The 21507-nt window shown below is 38.3% G+C and overlaps 1 protein-coding gene across 3 annotated transcripts in view; it reads left to right on the forward strand.

Annotated features, from left to right (window-relative positions):
- LOC124874090 (cadherin-24-like) overlaps positions 1–7685 on the forward strand; it is a 48271-nt gene extending 40586 nt beyond the window's left edge. For all 3 annotated transcript variants that reach the window (XM_047375293.1, XM_047375295.1, XM_047375294.1), the window contains one exon: positions 5446–7685. In XM_047375293.1, the coding sequence (XP_047231249.1) occupies positions 5446–6243 (798 nt within the window). In that variant the 3' untranslated portion in view covers positions 6244–7685. The remainder of the gene's footprint in view (positions 1–5445) is intronic.
- The last annotated feature ends 13822 nt before the right edge of the window (positions 7686–21507 follow it).

Below are 21507 nucleotides of genomic sequence, written 5' to 3' on the forward strand. Positions count from 1 at the left end.
GTACAGTTAAACCCACTAATGTGTTTTTTTTAAATATTTTTCTCAGTGTGTTTTTCACTCATAATGATTACTGGTGACGCACTGCCTCCAAATAAAAATCAGCTTCTCTGTAATAAACCAATGCAAACATGCCAAACGCGTTTGAATTATCTGTAAAAACTATTTTGACTTTAAGATATTTAACAACAGTCCACTGTGACGAGCTTCATCCTCCAGGACAAGCAAATCTGGATTTATACTAAATCAAAACACCAAGATAGCTAATCTGATGCAGCAAAAATATGAACTGCTCCTAAACTTTTCACAGAACCTTTCCTAAGAAATCATAAACTATCTTTTTAAAAATAAACATTTTACCATCAGATCAATACACATTCTTTTTTTCAGGGATACAGTGTGGGTCACAGTCATTTGGACTCTAATAAAGATGTGCAAAAATCCTTAAAATAAATCATTTTCTTTTAATGCAGCAGCATAATCCTACAATTAAAAATATCTAAAAATAGAACCGTTAATTTACGTACATTTATTAAGTGGAGAAGAAAATCCCATTTCATTAAATAAATGAGTTTGACAAGACTACCGGTGGCCGAAGTATTGCTACACCTAGCAGTCGCTTTGAGAAATGGTATTTCTGTTCTATTTAAACTTGACTTTTTAAGTTGATTAGTGTTTCTATGAACTTCTAATTAGAAATCTGTTTTTATCTTTCCTACATGCACTGTGAGGAGGATGGTAAGGCTCGTAAAAACGCACAAAGCAAAGTCGCCATAAAAACTGTTATATGCCATCTACATGCCACCTGGGTGTCTGGGAGGCATGCCAAAGAAAAGCTTTTTCTTCCCAACCATCACAAATGCAAACATGTAGGGTTTGTTAAATAATACAGCTTTAATTTATCCATGTGATTTGGTCAGATTGTTGGGGTCATCCAATTTTGGTCGGACAGACCGACTAGGCTGCGCAGTTCGATATGCACAGCTCAACAGGCATCACAGCTCTGATGTCACCTGGGATTATAAAACCTGCGGAGACCAAACTTTCGTTGCCATTTCCAACGTGTCTCACGGGACGACACAAAGGAGGTGCATATTTAGAGAGACAAAAGCTCACAGGCAAACTTTTTCTCCACACGGCCATTCTCGGAAGAGCTTGAAAGCTGGAATTCTGTCCGATACAAGAAGGTCAGAAGATTCATATACCGATCGAAGACCCCGTCGACACTCCTGCATAGGTGAAAACCCACAGAAGTTTGTTGCTAAGGAGATGAGTTTTCCTCCTTGTTGATTCAGTCAACTGCAACGGTTCATCATATTTTCCCATTTTGGACGGATAAGAAGTTTTTCTTCAGACCTACGACCCATCGGCAAGCTGGTGAAGAGAAGAAGTCAACGTCAAAGTAATTTCATTCTTTTTATGTTAAATCGGACAGGTGTATTTAGAGGTCTGGGCACGATGAGGCATAGTTAAGGTTATTTAGAATAACCAGTAGTTAATCAAAGGTTTTAACCTGTTACATACAATATTGATTGAAGTGTTGTATGCTGACCTGTTTTGAATTGCTGTGCAAATGTACTGAATGTCGGAGTGCGGATGCGATCAGCAAGGTGCATGTTTGTGTTTTTGTCCGGCTGATCCCATATCAGCCAGGAGGTAGAAGTTGGACTTTTAAAAGTTTTCCATTCAAAGCAAACTGCAGTCTGAGCCTCATGGCCTGACCACTTCTTTGTCCCAGTTTTATTACTGGAGTTTTTCCACTGAGTTCCCGCCTAAGAGTTTTATGACTCTTTGTTCGAGATTTGGGACAATCAGCTGCTAATGACTAAAGGGGCGTGGTCCCAGCGTTCTACCAGCTGATCAGCTGCAATTCATACCGCAATTCAGACATCAGCACACCAGGACGGCTTCTCTTTCCAAGTAAACCCAAATTTCACATTTTGTCCATAAAACTGCTGGTTTGATCTTCATAGACACTCAATGCGCATATGTTTCGTTTTATTATTAGTTAGGTAATCATTTTACTCTTTTGTAGAATAGTGCTTGTTAGTTAGGTGAAGGTTTTTGGACCACAGTAGTAATTATATCAGGGCTATATGGTTTCAATAAATCTTCACATATATAAAGAGAAGCATTTGTGTTTATTTTGTGCAAGAGTGTGATTTATCTGTCAAAATAAGGTCAAAGTTCCCCCACGATTGGTGAAGCAGCTGATTAAACAGTGACATTTAGCGTGGTTTTGGTTAATTATTATCAATTATTAATTATAATTAACTGATTGTAATCATTAAGTGCTTCTGAGCCCATAATCACAACACCAGAGTGCATCTCTGATTTCTATTTGTAAGCAATGGTTTTTAATTAAGAAATTCTTTTTCTGAATTATGATTTTTAATTATAATTTTTGATAAATATTAATTAATCAAGAATCATAATCCTTACAAGATGAAACTTAGCGAAAAATGGCCCAACAACAACATTTTGGCCAATATGTGACCCATATCTGAATTTCTGATGACAGTTTAAACACAAGAATCTTTTAGTAGACACGTATCTGTTGTTTTTCAAAGAGACCTATGTCTTATCTGTCATTTAGCATTTAATCCAAATTTTATGCCATTGAAGTGTAACAAACATTGTTGTTCCTAAAGTGGCGGGAAGAGGCAAGATCTAGTGTAAGCAATGGATGAAACCCTGATGGAGCTCATCATAAGTTTGTCATGCAAAGATGTCTGAATTGAGGATTAAGAGCTACAGTGTGAACATAGTTTAAAACTGAGCAACAGCAAACCCACCAGGTCAGTGGATCTGTGATGCTGTGGGCCTGATTCTTCTCCAAAGGCCCTGGGAATCTTGCTACAGTGCATGGCTTCATGGACTCTTTTAGGGGGACAGTTTAAATAAAAATCGGACTCTTTCCAATAGATGAAAATGGATCATCACTGTTCTTTTGGCAAAAGACGGTTGGACAAAGTAGGGTACAAATAAATATGCCAGAGAGGATTTTGTTAGAAACAGTCATAAAATGGGAACTTTCCAGTGTGAGATTCTGCTACTGCAATAAAATGTTTATTTTTTTTATTTTATTTTAAGGCTTTTTAAACATCTTTACCAGGAGTACCAATAAATGTATTTAACTACATCAAGATTACTTGGGATTGAAATTTATGAACCTCAGCCATTGTGAAGCATTACGTTAATGCTGAAGAATTATTTCCGTGCCCATTTTTAGTCATATTTGGATGTCGGCAGCACCATAATAAATCATTTGCATATAGGAGCATTGTTTATTGCTTGATATGGCAATAAAAACAACAGCCGGGGCAGAAGCACTTCACTAGCCATTAAACTAAGACTCATTGGAGAAAGTAAGAAAATAAAGTAGGTTTTATTACGTGGCCTCAGCTGTGAAATCACAGACAGATGAATGGAGAATACAGGCTTGTGGCAGCAGTATATAAAAAAAACACAAGGTCTTCCAGTATCTCTTATTCTCACACATAGCTTCAACTATTTACAGCAAATTCCAAATAAAATGTAATTAGATTTAAAAAAAAAAAAAAAGAATAAACAACCTGATAAGATTTTGCACCAACTCAGTTAGTTAAAATGCAGTTTGTGCATGGTATACTATAGCCTGTAGTGTGTGTGCCTATAATAAAAAAAATTATACCGTTAATAAGAAATGCAGAGTCTGTGAAATTAGCTGTTTCATATTATGGTAAATTCTGTCGCTACGTATTTTTCATTTTAACTTTCGCATCTCAAGCTTGAATGCTCTAAAAAATGTGCGTGCATGATTCAGTATGTATGCGATAGGCGACGTTGTCTCAACACATCTGTCTCCGTCAAATAGAAATGCCAGATTATGAGGTTGGTGCATAGAGGAAAGGTTAAATCACATACTAGGCATGAAAAACCAAAAAGCGAGTCCAACAAATGGCAGCTGGATTAATCCACATGCAGTTAGGTTGAGCTCTGATTTTCCTAGAGCATAGGAGGACCAAGGCTCAAATTACCCACTTTATTTCTACATGTTTTTATCTACAGGTACACCTTAATGAATTAAGATGCACTGTTGGGAACGGTGTCTCTCATCTTCCTCTTTACAATACCCCATACATTTTTTATGGGGTTCAGGTCAGAACAAATTGCTGGCATATCAACCCCAGTGTTACCATGGTCATTAAAGCAGGTGTTGGTGCTGTTGGCAATGTGGGCGGGTGCCAGATCCTGCTGGAAGATGAAATCACATCTCCATAAAGCTTGAGAGCAGAGGGAAGCATGAAGTGGAGTTGATAAAACAGCTGGTGCACCAACACCAGATTCACAAATCATCACTGACTGTGGACATGTCACACAGAATCATAAGCAACTCAGATTCTGTGTCTCTCTGCTCTTCCTCCACGCTCTAGAACCTTGATTTCCAAATGAAATATGAAATTCCCTATTTTCCAAAAGAGGTCTTAGACCACTGAGCAGCAGTCAGGTTATTTTTCGCCTTAGCCAAGGTGAGACACTTCTGATATTGTCTCTGGTTCAAATCTCAGTTGCAGTCCTGGATACTTCTGTGTGGTTCTTAAAGCTCTGACTCCAGCTGCAGTCCATGCTTTATGAATCTTCCAAAAACTCCTCAATGAGCTATGCTTCACGATGCTCTCAAGGCTGCAGTTATCCCTGTTGATTGTGCACATTTCTATACCATATGTTTTCCTTCCACCTGATATCAATTTGTACACTTTGATGCAGCACTCTGAACAGACAGCTTCTTTAGCCTTGACCTTTTTAGGCTTATCCTCCTTGTAGGGCATGTTAATTCCTGCTGAACAACTGTCAAGTCAGCAGTCTTCCCCATGATTGTGAAGGCCATAAGATGTAGTCGCTGTTTTAATAATTCTTTTAAATTATTTTATTTTATTTTATATATGTTATATTTCTGAAAATCTGAATACAACATAAAAAACTAAATTTTGTGTTTTTTATCATGTGTAATCAAAATTAACACAAATAAACTTGAAATCTATAACTGTCCACATTTCAATCGCTAAATTTCTAAAATCAATTAATATATGGAAATATTCTAATTTATTGAGATAAGGTAAAGAAGTAGTAGTCCTTCCTCATTATTCCACCCACTTTGCGTAATTCAGAAATACAGTCCCACCCCATGCTGCTGCCACCACCATGCTTGACAGCTGATACAGTATTCTAAGGTTGAAAGCCTCAAATTTACCCATTTAGGCATTCTTCCTCTTATTGCAGCCAAACAGCGTTATCTTTTCCTCCTGTGTATTTGACTTTCTGCATTGAATTGTTGAAATAAATTGACTTCTGTTAGATATTCTATTTTATTGAGATGCATTAATACATATTTTTAGTTTCTTTTTGGCTTCCACAGATACATCGCTGCATGTCTTTGCTTCCTTTTCCTCTTCTTTTCTTTCACAGTTAAGGCCAACAGAAACAGAGTCGCCAGCAGCAAATATCACAGCAGATCTGACCTACGAGTCCTCATGCCACAGTCATACCAGCTTCTCATCAAACCAGCAAGAGGGCCGACCAGGATCATCCCAGACTCAGATCAGCACTGGAGCCACCAGCACCACCATGGATGACATTGATACTGATTCCTCCATTCCTTCCATTTCTGAGCAAAACTATTCAACCAGCAGCCAGATCAGCAACGTAAACTCCCCTGCCTACCTTAAAGGAGACACATACAGCATTGTGGGCTCGCTGAACCCAGGCAGGATGGGGGTGTGCATTAATGGGACTAGTGGCAACGGGTTGCAACTGCTGAATATGGGAACACTGAAAGGGAAAGACACGACCCTGCAGACTCTGACCTCGCCGGGGGGGTTATATGGCAACAACAAAGCCTCTACTTCTGAAGCCCTGAACCCACAACCCCTCCGGATGGAAGAGCTCCTCAATATCCGTCTGGACCGGGTCACCTCTGATCTGTCACAGCCGCCCTACGACTCGCTGCAGACTTATGAGTTTGAGGGCCGCGACTCCAGGGCGGAGTCGCTGAGTTCGCTGGAGAGCGAAGAAGAGAAGGAAAACCAGGTGTCAGCGGGAGGGATGGATGAGCTAAATCAGAAGTTTCAGAGGCTGGTGGAGATCATTCGAGAAAGGCAGAAGGAGAAGAAGAAAGAGGCACAAGAGGGTGGTGAGACTGCTCACAGTGAGGCTCAAAGACAAAGTGAGAACAAAGAAAAACAACAGCAGAGATGGGATTTCTAGAACCCAAAACAAGATGAGTATGAGAGAGGAGGAAAGTTTTGGATAATTATGGATTTTAAACACAAGGGGGGTGACAAAAAAACTCTGCCTCTGACACAAATAAGCTTTTATTTGATCCCTGCTGTAAAGAATTAAGGCAACTGGTAGTAAACTCTGTGCAGCAATCAGTGTGTAGTTTTCACTTTCACTGGGTTTAAAAATGAGAACCTTTCACTTTCACACTAACCATTAAGACACATGGGGCTTTTAAAGTTTAAGTTATGATTCTTTTAATATAAAATACTCCAAAAAGTGCATTGTTAGAAAATAGAAACCTTCAGATAGTGAATAGTGATTTCAGTCAATATCTGATGTTTTTGGGCATTTAGATCTTTAGGGATGCAGTAGGATATAAACTGGAGATTGAAATTTTAGTAAACTGATCAGTGCCTTGCAAAAATATTCATATCCTATAAACCGCTGTCTATTTTGTCCTCAAACTTGAAGGTGTTTTATTGAAATTTTATGTGATAGACCAACAAAAAGTAGTCCAGGAGTAAAGTGATGCAAGGTTTTGAAAGCTTTTTACAAATAAAATCTGAAATGTTCGGCATGTATTTACGGTCATACCAATCCGATCCACACCTAATTAGTGAATAGGGTTCAAATGTGTAATTTAATCTCAGTATGAGTCAAGCTCTTCTGTGAAGGCCTCAGAGGTTTGTTAGAGAACATAAGTGACCAAATAGGATCATGAAGACCAAGAAACGCAGCAGATAAGTCAGAGAGAAATTTGTGAAAAATACAGCGGGATTAGGTAATAAAACAAACTTTGAATATGTCACAGAGCTCTGTTCAATCCATAAATGGAAAATGGAAAGAGCATGGTTCAACTGCAAACCTACCAAGACATGGCTGTCCACCTAAAGTAAGAAGTACAGTATTAATCAAAGAAGTAAAGAGGCCCATGGTAACTGTTGTGGAATTTTCTTATCAAAGTGGGTAGAAGTTGACTCACAAGAAGAGAAAATCAGGACTTTATCTTTATAAGTTTTATTCAAAGGCATTAAGCGTTTGAAGACCCTGACACTGAAGTTAGTCAGTGAAACAGAGCCCCGATCAACATTTACACACAGTATTTATACCAAACATAACAGTGTTATCTGAACTTCAGAGTCTGTGTTTTATGGCCCAGACCCTTCTTGAGTTCAAAGGTGACAAGGTTATCTAGGAACAGACCTAACTGCCCTTCCTGACATCACCCTAAAAGATGGGTCTTAACCATTAAACTTCTGATAATGCCTTTTACAGCTTCCTCCTCTAACACAGATATTCTGAGGAGTGAGGTAACCTAAAGGTCATACACTTTGGAACACTTACTGCAAGAATTTCCATCACACTCCCCCCTTGTGATTACAAGACAATCATATAAAAGAATTCTAGCAAACCATCACCCAGAAAAACAATCAAAAGGAAAAAAGAAAAGGAAAGAATGTATATATCAAACGTCGTAAAGTCATGGCTCCCACTAAGATCGAAGGTACGCAAACCACTAGGAAAACAAAACTGAAATAACAAGGATAGCAACACCGCAAAAGAATAAACCACCAAAACTCTTATGTATACCACTAAAATGCTGAACATCAGTAGTAACTCCTCAAAAAATTTGGAGTTAGCACATCATTAAAGCACCTTAAGCAACATAAAATCCATTGCTATCCATACCATCTGTCAGCTCAATGAAATAAGGTGTGCTTTCCTCCTGAGCAATACAAATATCTGGATCTTTAATCAGATTACTATTACCCCGAATTCTATAAAGAGTTCCCGTAGACGCACATGTTAAATTAGTCTCACCAGAAAATCTACTAACATTTCTGCCTTCCCTTACAGTATAATTCCTCACCCAAGGAAAAATGACCTCCACCAACCGGTTATCTGGAAAGAAAGTAGCTAGGGTATAAGCAGTATCAATAGGAACAGCTACTAAAAATGGTTGATCATTAATAGCATGTGGAATCAAACAACAAACATAGCAACTATCATTTCTTATCTTCCTCACAGTTTGATGCATTCGTTGCCACCAGACATTATCAGTATGATCATGGTAGTCAGAAAAGTGATGAATCTCTCTTCGAATCCGCTGATGAGTATTATTAGCACAATTCCTCAGATTAGCCATACATTGTCTTTGCTGTGCCTTTTCCCAAATGAACACAGGAGTAATAAAAATACTTGCAATACCAATCATTAGCATCAGAACAGAACATCTTCCATTTAACTGCATCGTGTCCCTGAAGTGGAATGTCCTTTCTTCTGGTACAGAAAGCAAACAGTTTTTTCCAAAGAAAAGAAATTATAAACAAAACTTAAAAATCCTGCTGCCTCTCCTGAGTGGCTTCTGCGCTTCAAGCTGCCCTGTTACCACACTGGTACAGGTGGGCGGTCGTAGGAAGCTCCTCTAGAAATATATTTAGAAACAGGAACTCTAACCTGTTGGAAGTTAGGCTTCCATAGTCCAACTAAACAACGATGGAAAAGAACACATTCAAATTTGTAATAATACCTTAATGATAAATATCAAGCAATAAACATAAAAGTTAGATAAAAGCATCCGAGATTTCCTCTTCAGAGTCAGTTTCGCTGTCAAAGTGGAAGAAAAGAATTTGGCTGACCCTCGTTGTCCAGGCAAAGGAGCCTAGTAGCCACCAAATGTTAAGAAATTAAGGAGAATAAGCATCATGGCGCATGTTTGACTGTCTCTCTGTTGCAGACGTCACCAGTCCATCATCCAGAGAAAGGTTATGTGCAATGTGTAGAGGTCTTCCCTGTATGTTTCCTATGTGTCTCTCACTGTGGTGTGTGTGCAGTGAGGCAAATGACCTAATGATTTCTAACTTTCAGGCAATGCGATGGCCTTAAGTAGATTCTGAAATAACGTTGCACTGCCCAAGGGATTATTGTGCCCATGTAAGAACAGTGTTCTTCAACCACCTCTTCAATCACTCGCCAGTGATCAGCTTACAGTTCTTTGTCTTGTGGTAGTCCGCTGTCCTCACACCTTTCAGCCGTGGATGATCCAGTTAGAAGATGACTTGTGTCCTGGACGCCAGATGAAGCTGGAGGAGCTGGAGCTTTCCTGCAGCTTTCCTGGGTGTCTAGTAGGATCTGATATGGGCCATTCCAGCCCTGGACTTCCTGTGTTTTCTCCTAAATTCTCTGACCAGAATCCAGTCACCAGGAATAAAGGACTGGAGGGTGGAAGTGGCTGTTTCTGGTAATGCAGCCTTCACCATCTGTGAAACTTGAGAAAACACAGTGGACAGGTTTTGACAGTAAAACAACATCCTATCTTCACACAAAGATGTGGAAGAAAATTATCTTGGCAATATCCCCATGTCCAAATTAGGAGACCTGCCACACAGCACTTCAAAAGGACTGAGATTTGCCTGTGTCCTTTGTCTCAATCTCATATAAGTGAGAACAATAGGCAGAGCCTTCACAACACTTGGCTAACGTTCAATTCACAGTCCCATTCTCAAACCTAAGTGCTTAACTACATGAACTTCATCAAAACATCCAACAAAACCAAAGAGAATTAATGTTCTGACTTCGCCTGATATACTAGCAGTGACCATCAGCTAAATATTCTGAATATCAAAAATGTGACCTGATGTTTGTGGAAGGTCTGATTACAGGTCAACATTTCATAGTTTCAGAAAACCCAAAAAGAATTTCAAAAATGGTCTAATCTGTGGAGATATAAAATTTCACAAAAGAATCAACACCATAATTTCAGAGAGGTTTTCAGAATGTGGTCTTAGGGAGCTATGCACCATTTATATAAACAAAGTACAACGTCTCTCTCGCATTGTCACTAAGTCCTCACTGGAGGTCTGAGCTACCCTTTTTCCCATGAGTGCTACAACTTTTGGAACCCCATGTTACTTTATTCTGACATTCCCCTCTTCTGGTGCAGGGTCCAACCCATGCGACAATCCAGCAAAAAGTTTGTACAAAAATCTTCTAGTAACCAAGATGATATTACATAGAACCAAAGAAATGAATTCTGACAAATATGTGTCACTATGAATTTAACGAAAGCAACATAAAAAAAAATCCAGATGTTTTTAACTGCAACTCAGTTCCATTAACAACAAAACACAAACTTTAGTTATTCAGGTCATCAATGTCTCACTTAGAAATTAGTCACATATCATCCTGATTTGTCTTGTACAAAGATGAGTATTAGATTAATGAACATCTAATGTAATTCAGATGCATAAACCCTACAAATTCGAATCTAATAAATAATTCCCACCAAGTATGAAGTCATGACTCAGATTCTTTATCAAAAATATATTCCTTACTTTTGGCATATCTTGAACTGTCAGGTAGCTTAATGATATCAGGGAAACTTTCAATCTAATAAATCACCAATGATTCTGCATGTAAAACTAATTCTTCAAACTAGTTTAAACTATTTCATTAACCTTTTAGTAATAAAACACATAAATCTAAAAGTCATCCTACATCCAAAAAAACACATGTTTTTAAGGCAACAATCACTACAAGCATTTTGATTCTATTGTTTCTTAAACAGTGTTAAAACTCAGGAAGGGAGGTGCTGAGCGTTACCATGGAAACAAAGGTGTGAATCAACCTGGTAGGTGGGCGGAGTCAGGCAGAACTAACTTCTTATTGGCAGCCTATGGGCGGAACCACAGTTTCTACATTCCAACCCATCTTAATGAACCTTAAACTACATCTACCTCAGAAACAAGCTGCTTCTTAACTCTCCTGAAAACTCAAAGTTTAATCAATCTGGGATTTAGAAACATTATTCTAAACATGGATTATTGTTTCATGCAACATATAAACAAACATTCATTCCATCAAAACAAACAAAACATCAAAGACAAACAAATGGCCAAATTTGAAGCTTCAATAATTCAAAGACATTTTTAACAATCTCTTTTCAGAATATGTTTTCTCAACCATATCTTTTAATGCTATAATTGATCAATTTTGTTATGACAATTTTCAGGATCCTTTTTAAGATGAGTGCACATAGTCCAAAAAATATCTCAAAGTATTTAGAAGCACAGCAACAGTTTTCTCTTAAATGAATCCAAATTTACTGATGCTGAAACCTTTTGCTAATTCTTTGTACTGTAATTCTATAATAATAACTACAATCCTGAGAGTTATTGTTATAATTCTCTTTTTGTTTGGCTCAATTTGATCGCAGCTGTATTGCAGAATTTCAGGTTAATTGCAAAGAAGTATTTTAAGCCGGTGTTGACATTTTTATGCAGTGTTAAACTTAACCAGAAATGAAGCTAAGAAACTTGACTCCAAACTGGACCTTTTCCCACATAGTGTTTCAAAAAGAACAAACCTCATTTTCTTTAATTTGTCTATTTGAATTTTGAGAGTTGGGGAGAAAATTATTACTAGAACCCCTCTTTTACAATCCAAATGCTGATAAATGTTCCAATATTTTATCTCTTAGTAATCTGAAATCACCTTGTGTACCTTTGTACTCATATGTATTCTTTTAATCTTTAAACCCTAAGAAATCAAACAAGGAGACTGGAGTTTGAGCCGACCATCCTCTTACTGTTAAGAGGGCCTTTATTTCTTTTCTTTTCCTAAAATAAAGGATTTTACTTGTCTTGATTCTGTTATAAAAATCCTAACCTTGGCTCCAAAACTAAACTCTTCAACCCCAATCTGTGTTCCCCAGAGTAGATATTTTGAGTATTATTGCATTTCAAAGCCACCAAATGACTGGAACTCATCATTGGCTTAGATCTGTTTTAATAGGTAATCGGTCTACCTTTAATTAAATATTATAATTTTATGGACCCAAAATCTATGGCTCACGGGCTTCAGGAGTCCAGGAACCACAAGTTGAGTACTACTGCAATGAACAATGGTGTTAACTTTCTGCAGAGATTGAAGGATTGGCTAAATATATTATTTCTGCTTGGACAATAATCAGATTTAAAATTATTAGTTCACAGCTCCTAATTTACCTCGGATCATATTTGCTTCTAACCCAGTTCATAAGAAGCTTCAGACAACATTATGCTGAAAAGCCAAAAACAAAACAAAAAACCCAGATCTGCTTTAAAATAAAGAAAAAGCATGCTTAAAAAACTTGGTACTGTGGTGGAAAATAACTCCACGGTTCTGAAGGCCTTTTCATGCAGAGTCTTTTAGGAAACATGAGATTAGTTTAATTTTTGTGTGGTACCACTGTCCAATCAGAATCTTTCTTACCTTCAAAAATAACCCAATTTTTCCCATTCTCATTTTAAAGGTTTGTTTTACCAAGGAAAATGTGTTTAACAAAACCAATTACTCTCAAAAGTTTTAAAAGTTTTAGCTGGTTATATCTTTTTTTATTCAACAAGTGTTTTAAGACTCCTATGCAACACAGAAGTGATTAGGTTTCTCTTTCCTTCTCCAAAGGGAGAAAAAAAGAAACTGCAGAACCAAGCCTTTCATAGTTTTTGTCAGGACCTGATATAAGGTTCAGTGTAAATCAACATGCTGTATGAATCAGAAGAGGGAAGAAAAACCTAATATAACCTCTTCCCAGCAGCTGCTGTGAAAAACAGTGAATTTGTACTTTCCATAAGCGTCAGTTAACACTTGCTGACAAAAACTGCACCAAACTGTAAGTACTGTGTCAGAAACTGTATGAAGACCATCTGCAGTAGAACTAAGACTGTTTTAATGAGGTCTCTACCCATTAGATTTATGGGATACAAAATCTGACAACAGAAAATAATGCCTGAAGGAGAAGCCCATCAGGTTTTACGCATGCAATGGGTTTTAAAAAATGCTCCCTCATGAGATCTGTCCTGAGAATGACATAGAAACACTTGGTTACTGCTGAGTTTTGGAGATGTTGTAACTTCCTCTGCTTTTAATAACTTTTAATAACTAGAATAATTGACCCTGAATATTCCACAACAAAAGAGAACTTGTTTCTCTAAAATAATTAACTGGAAAGTATCAAATGAGTTAAGTTATCACCCTTTGAAAGATACTTTTCTAACCCTAAAATAATATTTTAACCCACTATATCTGTCAACATCAAGCAAGTGTCACATGAGCAGCGGTTAATAAGCGTTCTTCATTGCAGAAAATAGGAAAGAATTTATGCAAATGTGTGTGTGTTTGTACGTTACCCCCATCAGTTTCTAAATCGCTCCAGAGTCAGACTGTCATGGCACACAGTTCTCTATCAGTCCAAAAAACAACCAGGCCCTTCCCAGGTCTGTTGGTGAGACATTCAATCATTCTTTGTCCACTTTAACTTCTCCAGGAGGGAGAAAGAAGAAACTTTGCTCCGGCCTGTTTCTCTTCTGCCCGAATAAGATGCTTTCAATATAAATCCAGTGTATCACTCTTCTGGCTCTGGCAAACAGCATGGATCGTTGTCCATCTCAGTGGGTCCAGACTTCTTCTGAGTTTTGTTCTGGTGGAAACTCACACTGTGATTTGCAGCAAGCAGGCAGACAGGCAGGAAGGCAGATCCTCTCTCTTTCAGGCCGTGCTGGAGAAGCGTCTCTGATGGAGTAGAGAAGGGCAGGTTTCTAAAGTCCAGACTCAAAAACGCAGATGTTGAACTCAAATCCCATATATGTGTGTATTTGTGTGTGAGAGAGGCAGAAGAAAAGTTTAGTATAGGTTCAAATTTTGCACAAAGAAATATTATCAGTCAGTCAGTCAGTTGTCCACCTGCCTGTCACTTCCTTTCATAACATGAACTATACTCCTTTCTAAAACAACTTTCTTTTCGACTCTCTAATGTCCCTTTTCACTTTTACCTTCTTTTCCGACTGATCGCAATATTTAAGACAAACGAAACTTCCTTCAGGAAAGTTTTAACTTCTTTTTTTAACTTATTTAACTTCCACGCTGTGAAAAACCAATGTTATCTTCCACATTAAAGTACATTTAACACAATCATCCCCACTTTTTCTTTTCATTATTTTATAAATCAGAGTATGAAGAAGGAGACACCCCTGATGCCTCAAGGTTCCGGAACCATTTTTTTTTTTACCCGTTCAGCGGCACGTCTGCCCACTGGCTTTTCTCCTTTATGAGGTGTCGAAAATTGCTAAACACCCGCGAAACCCTGTGTTCTGCTTTATCCTATTGTTACCAGTGAGAACCTCCCTGTAATTCCTTTACAGGGTGACCGGGCACTCAGCTGATGTCCTCCCTCTCGCAACTCTGGAACCTAATTAATTAGTTAGGAGATGATGGTTAATGTGTAATAAAAATAATAATATACATTATATCATACAGAGCAACTTCTCACCCAGATATATTTGAAGACAAATAGTTCGGATCCAATCGGCCAGAAGCCGCAGGCGGGCACCAGAACTCCCCTTCGTAAAATGGAAGTGGACTGAGAACAACTCTCAGGCTGGCCAGGCGTCCATGTCCCATCCTGCGGTCTCCTCTGGCACGTTAGATCCTGTTCGTGACGCTAAAATTGTTGTGGAATTTTCTTATCAAAGTGTGAGAGAAGTTGACTCACAAGAAGAGAAAATCCGGACTTTGTCTTTATAAGTTTTATTCAAAGGCATTAAGCGTTTGAAGACCCTGTCACTGAGGTTAGTCAGTGAAACAGAGCCCCGATCAACATTTACACACAGTATTTATACCAGAACATGACAGTGTTATCTCAACTTCAAAGAGTCTGTGTTTTATGACCCCAGACCCTTCTTGAGTTCAAAGGTGACAAGGTTATCTAGGAACAGACCTAACTGCCCTTCCTGACATCACCCTAAAAGATGGGTCTTAACCATTAAACTTCTGATAATGGCTTTTACAGCTTCCTCCTCTAACACAGATATTCTGAGGAGTGAGGTAACCTAAAGGTCATACACTTTGGAACACTTACTGCAAGAATTTCCATCACATAACTCTGGAGTAGCTCAAAGATCCTCAGGTGACAAAATCTGTTGAAAGGACTACTATTTGTTGTGCGTGTTATAAATCTGACCTAGGAAAAGAGGCAGAAAGGAAGCTGTTGTTGAAAGAAAGCAATAAAAAATCCTGTTTAATGTTTACCGGAAGCCGTGTGGGGAACACAATGATCACTTGATTATGTGTATTCATCTGATTAATGAAACCACATTTTCTGGCCTATGTGCAAAACACTATGGCAGAAAAGCAACAACTCAAATCCTACTGAACCCACCAGCCCCATGTTTAAACTTGGTGGTGGCAGTATCATGCTGTGGGAATGCTTTATTTTCAGGAGGGATAGGGAAGCTAGTTATAGTGCATGGAGCTATGAATGAAGCTTATTATAAGACAATCCTGGAAGTAACCTTGTTAGAGGATGCATAAGAGCTGAGACTGGGGCAATACAGGTTCAGCTTCCAGCAGGACAATAACCCTAAACAGATAAACTGATCTGAACCAGTTTACGCTCTTCTAAAAAGAAGAATATGCAAAAATATCAGTCTCTACATGTGTGAAGCTTGTAAAGACTTTACACATAAGGGTGTAAGGACCACAAAGACCTTCAACTGTAACTACTGGTTCTGTAAGGTTCTGATTGTATGTAAATGCATACTCAACTTTTTTATTTGCAAAACAATTTGAAAGCCATGTAATATTTTCCTTTCACTTTACAGTTATGCACTATTTTTATTGGTCTATCACATAAAATCTCGACAGTATACATGAAGGTTTGTGGCTGTAACTTGAAAAAGTGTAGAAAGGTTTAAGGGGGCGGATGATTTCGTAAGGCACTGTAAGTATAATGGTCCTCTCCAGCTGAGTATATCATACATTAACTGTACAACTTGCTGTTCTCTAAAAAGTAATTTTCCAGTAAAACAAACCTGCTCACTATGAAAGTTAACAATCATTAGAATGACACTATCAGAGATACTTGTTAAAGAAGAGTAATCAGCATCCATATGTAGATAAACATCAAACTCAGCTGCGGTTGTTACTGAATTTAAAGGTTTTTGGGCCCTGGATATTTACTGGACACTAGAAGAGGTAATACAGTGTCTCATTTTTGGTTATTAAACTGTTGCAGACATGCACTAAATGATGTTCACCCACACAAAAATTATTTATAATCCCCTATTGTGTGTCTGGAATTAACTTCAGAAGCTTCCACACCTTCTTGTAAAGAGATTTATGCAACACAGATCACAAAGGCATTGTTCTTGTGATGAGCCCAAATGAGAAATATCCATTTGCTCTGAAAATACTTGATTTTATTCACGCCTTTGACAGTGTCTCATTTTTAAAGCAATTTCAAAACGCATTTATTATTTAGAAAGGTGCTGGAATAAGTTATTAAAATAATCATATTATTTTTAAATAATATGATAAAAAAATGGATTCTGCTTCCGGCAATTATTCCCACTCTTCCTCCACCATGGGAATCCAGCTCTTAATCATCTGTCAGTCTAATAGGATTGGAAGGCTTTCAGACTAAATTTGACCAAACATTTTTGTCATTCTCACATGAAAAAAAAAAATGGAGAATGCAAGAAAGGAGGCCAAATAATGCCACAGCCATCATGGTCAGGACGCCGTGGGCATCTTCAGAAATAATGCTGCAGACTATGGTTTGCGCAAGAAAATATGGCTAGAAATGACTAGTTGAGTTTAGGAATCACAGGAACACATTTAATATCACGCTGGATTAGTTAAACATGCTAAAATGTGGATCTTAACCTGATTAATCACCTGAACAATCACCAGACAAGCATAAAACACCAGATAGTTGAAACACACTGAAATTTAAATGTATAAAAAATGGGTTTATGTTTAAAAGGGAGATCAGTCCTGGTTATTTAAAGCAAGTTGATGTGTCGACAGTGCAATGCTGCCACCTAGAGGTATAGGTTACCTTGTGGTGTTAAAACTGTCAATCCATCAGAAGGAAAGGATATGATAGATTTTTCCCAAGAGATTCCTGCCATATGGTGCTTACACTGGAGACACTGAGGGAGAGGGACAGTGTCAAAATATTGAGGAATGACAGGTCAGGGAAGGGAGGATGGTTCTGAGGGCTCATTGCGTTTTTCTCATTGAGTTTGTTGTGGAGAGAAAAAGCTGTATGAATTTTGTCACCACTTCATAAAGCTTCACTTTGCTCTTACAAACAGTTGTGCTGATGATTTCTTTCAGCCTATAGCGACATTCAGAAATGTGGTAAATAAGCGGTTTGAAGATTTAATGGACAGATACATTTATTCATGATTTTCAGCTTTAGTTGGCTGTTTTGGTGCTATCCATTTCAATTCACCTAGAAAGATAATTCAGGAATATATTGACCCTCCACATTAAGATAATATTGGTTTCTCTGTGGTCCATGCACATTGTGTACCGGGTTTGTGGAAAAAAACGCTTTGATGTGAATCACATCAAATGTTTGAAAACAAATATAGATTTCACAAAACTAATCTTCACCGCATTAAAGATACGAACCAGTGGAGTTTTACTAACAAATATACATGGACATTGAAATCACAGCTGGGTAATCAAATATATATATATATATACTGCAGGATTTTCCAAAATATCATTTTTTAAATCCTTTTTTTTTTTTTTTTTGGTAAACGACATTACAAATGGGAAAATAACTGAGTGGACCAGCTGCCGTTGCTAAACGTGACGAGGCACAAGCAACTTTAGGCAGATTTCAGGATAGATTCTGAAGGAAGGAGTTCCGTTAGAGTTGGAATCCACAAACACCCTCAAAGACATGATGGATTTTGGAAGTGGTACAGATGTTTTCATATTGCTGTTTTAATGTTTCCATCCACCAGAGTTTGAGACACTGCCTTTAAGAGATTTTCTGAAGTGAGACTGAGAAGATATTATCAGAATCATTTCGATTGTCTGTAGTGAAAAGAGATGTCATATTGCAGTGAGCTTGTAGAAAAGTAAAGAAATCCCTGGAGTCCACATAGAAACTGGGACATTGTTCAGGAGAACAAAATACCACCAAACAGCGAAAGTCTTTCGCGAATTTGTTTACCATTGATAACTGCTAATACACACGTGGACAAAATTGTTGGTAAAAAAAAAACTACAGTGGTCACAGAAATAACTTGAATCTACCAAAGGTAATAATGAATAAGAATTCTATGAAAATGAACAAATAAAAGTCAGACGTTGCTTTTCAAACATGTTTCAACAGAATTATTTAAAAATATAAACTCATGAAACCGACCTGGACAAAAATGATGGTACCCCTGAAAATAATGTGACCAAAGGGACATGTTAAATCAAGGTGTCCATTAATTAGCATCACAGGTGTCTACATTCTTGTAATCATTCAGTGGGCCTATATATAGGACTACAGGTAGCCACTGTGCTGTTTGGTGACATGGTGTGTACCACACTCAACATGGACCAGAGGAAGCGAAGGAAAGAGTTGTCTCAGGAGATTAGAAAGAAAATTATAGACAAGCATGTTAAAGGTAAAGGTTAGAAGACCATCTCCAAGCAGCTTCATGTTCCTGTGACTACAGTTGCACATATTATTCAGAAATTTAAGATCCATGGGACTGTAGCCAACCTCCCTGGACGTGGCTGCAGGAGGAAAATTGAGGACAAAACAAAGAGACGGACAGTAACAAAAGAGCCCAGAAAAACTTCTAAAGAGATTAAAGGTGAACATCAAGCTCAAGGAACATCAGTGTCAGATCGCACCATCCGACGTTGTTTGAGGCAAAGTGGACTTAATGGGAGACGACCAAGGAGACCATTGTTGAAAACAAATCATAAAAAAGCCAGCCTGGAATTTACCAAACTACATGTTGACAAGCCACAAAGCTTCTGGGAGAACGTCCTATGGACAGATGAGACAAAATTTAAACTTTTTGGCAAGACACATCAGCTCTATGTTCACAGACGTAAAAATGAAGCATATGAAGAAAAGAACACTGTCCCTACTGTGAAACATGGAGGAAGCTCTGTAATGTTCTGGGGCTGCTTTGCTGCATCTGGCACAGGGTGTCTTGAATCTGTGCAGGTTATTATGAAATCTCAAGACTATCAAGGGATTCTAGAGAGAAATGTTCTGCCCAGTGTCAGAAAGCTTGGTCTCAGTCGCAAATCATGGGTCTTGGAACAGGATAATGACCCAAAACACACAGCTAAAAACACCCAAGAATGGCTAAGAAGAAAACATTGGACTATTCTGAAGTGGCCTTCTATGAGTCCTGACCTAAATCCTATTGAGCATCTTTGGAAGGAGCTGAAACATGCCGTCTGGAAAAGGCACCCTTCAAACCTGAGACAACTGGAGCAGTTTGCTCATGAGGAGTGGGCCAAAATACCTGCTGAGAGGTGCAGAAGTCTCATTGACAGTTATAGGAATCGTTTGATTGCAGTGATTGGCTCAAAAGGTTGTTCAACAAAATATTAAGTTAAGGGTACCATAATTTTTGTCCAGGCCTGTTTCATTAGTTTATTTTTTTAAATAATTCTTAAAGCATGTTTCAAAAAGCAATGTCTGACTTTCATTTGTTCATTTTCATAGAATTTTTATTCATTATTGCCTTTGTCAGATTCAAGTTATTTCTCTAACCATTGTGGGTTTTTCTTTAATTAACCGAGGGGTACCACATGTGTATAACATTTTATCTCACTGATAATATTTTCATTTTGGAGTTTAAAATGGCTAAACATATAGTGACTTGCGAAAGTATTCGGCCCCCTTGAACTTTTCAACCTCTTGCCACATTTCAGGCTTCAAACATAAAGATATAAAATTCAATTTTTTTGTGAAGAATCAACAAGTGGGACACAATCTTGAAGTGGAATGAAATTTATTGGATGTGTCAAACTTGTTTAACAAATAAAAAACTGAAAAGTGGGGCATGCAACATTATTCGGCCCCTTTACTTGCATTGCAGCAAACTCACTCCAGAAGTTCAGTGAGGATCTCTGAATGATCCAATGTTGTCCCAAATGACTGATGATGATAAATAGAATCCACCTGTGTGTAATCAAGTCTCCGTATAAATGCACCTGCTCTGTGATAGTCTCAGGGTTCTGTTCAAAGCGCAGAGAGCATCATGAAGACCAAGGAACATACCAGGCAGGTCCGAGATACTGTTGTGGAGAAGTTTAAAGCCGGATTTGGATACAAAAAGATTTCCCAAGCTTTAAACATCCCAAGGAGCACTGTGCAAGTAATCATATTGAAATGGAAGGAGTATCAGACCACTGCAAATCTACCAAGACCCGGCCGTCCCTCTAAACTTTCTTCTGGAACAAGGAGAAGACTGATCAGAGATGCAGCCAAGAGGCCCATGATCACTGTGGATGAACTGCAGAGATCTACAGCTGAGGTGGGAGAGTCTGTCCATAGGACAACAATCAGTCGTACACTGCACAAATCTGGCCTTTATGGAAGAGTGGCAAGAAGAAAGCCATTTCTCAAACATATCCATAAAAAGTCTCGTTTAAAGTTTGCCACAAGCCACCTGGGAGACACACCAAACATGTGGAAGAAGGTGCTCTGGTCAGAAGAAACCAAAATCAAACTGTTTGGCCACAATGCAAAACGATATGTTTGGTGTAAAAGCAACACAGCTCATCACCCTGAACACACCATCCCCGCTGTCAAACACGGTGGTGGCAACATCATGGTTTGGGCCTGCTTTTCATCAGGAGGGACAGGGAAGATGGTCAAAATTGATGGGAAGATGGATGGGGCCAAATACAGGACCATTCTGGAAGAAAACCTGTTGGAGTCTGCAAGAGACCTGAGACTGGGACGGAGATTTATCTTCCAACAAGACAATGATCCAAAACATAAAGCCAAATCTATAATGAAATGGTTCACAAATAAACGTATCCAGGTGTTGGAATGGCCAAGTCAAAGTCCAGACCTGAATCCAATTGAGAATCTGTGGAAAGAGCTGAAGACTGCTGTTCACGAACACTCTCCATCCAACCTCACTGAGCTCCAGCTGTTTTGCAAGGAAGAATGGGCAAGAATTTCAGTCTCTTGATGTGCAAAACTGATAGAGACAAACCCCAAGCGACTTGCAGCTGTAATTGCTGCAAAGCATGGCGCTACAAAGTATTAACTCAAGGGGGCCGAATAATATTGCACGCCCCACTTTTCAGTTTTTTATTTGTTAAAAAGTTTAACACATCCAATAAATTTCATTCCACTTCACGATTGTGTCCCACTTGTTGATTCTTCACAAAAAATTTGAATTTTATATCTTTATGTTTGAAGCCTGAAATGTGGCAAGA

This window comes from Girardinichthys multiradiatus, chromosome 9, assembly GCF_021462225.1.
Source record: "Girardinichthys multiradiatus isolate DD_20200921_A chromosome 9, DD_fGirMul_XY1, whole genome shotgun sequence".
Lineage (NCBI taxonomy): Eukaryota > Metazoa > Chordata > Actinopteri > Cyprinodontiformes > Goodeidae > Girardinichthys > Girardinichthys multiradiatus.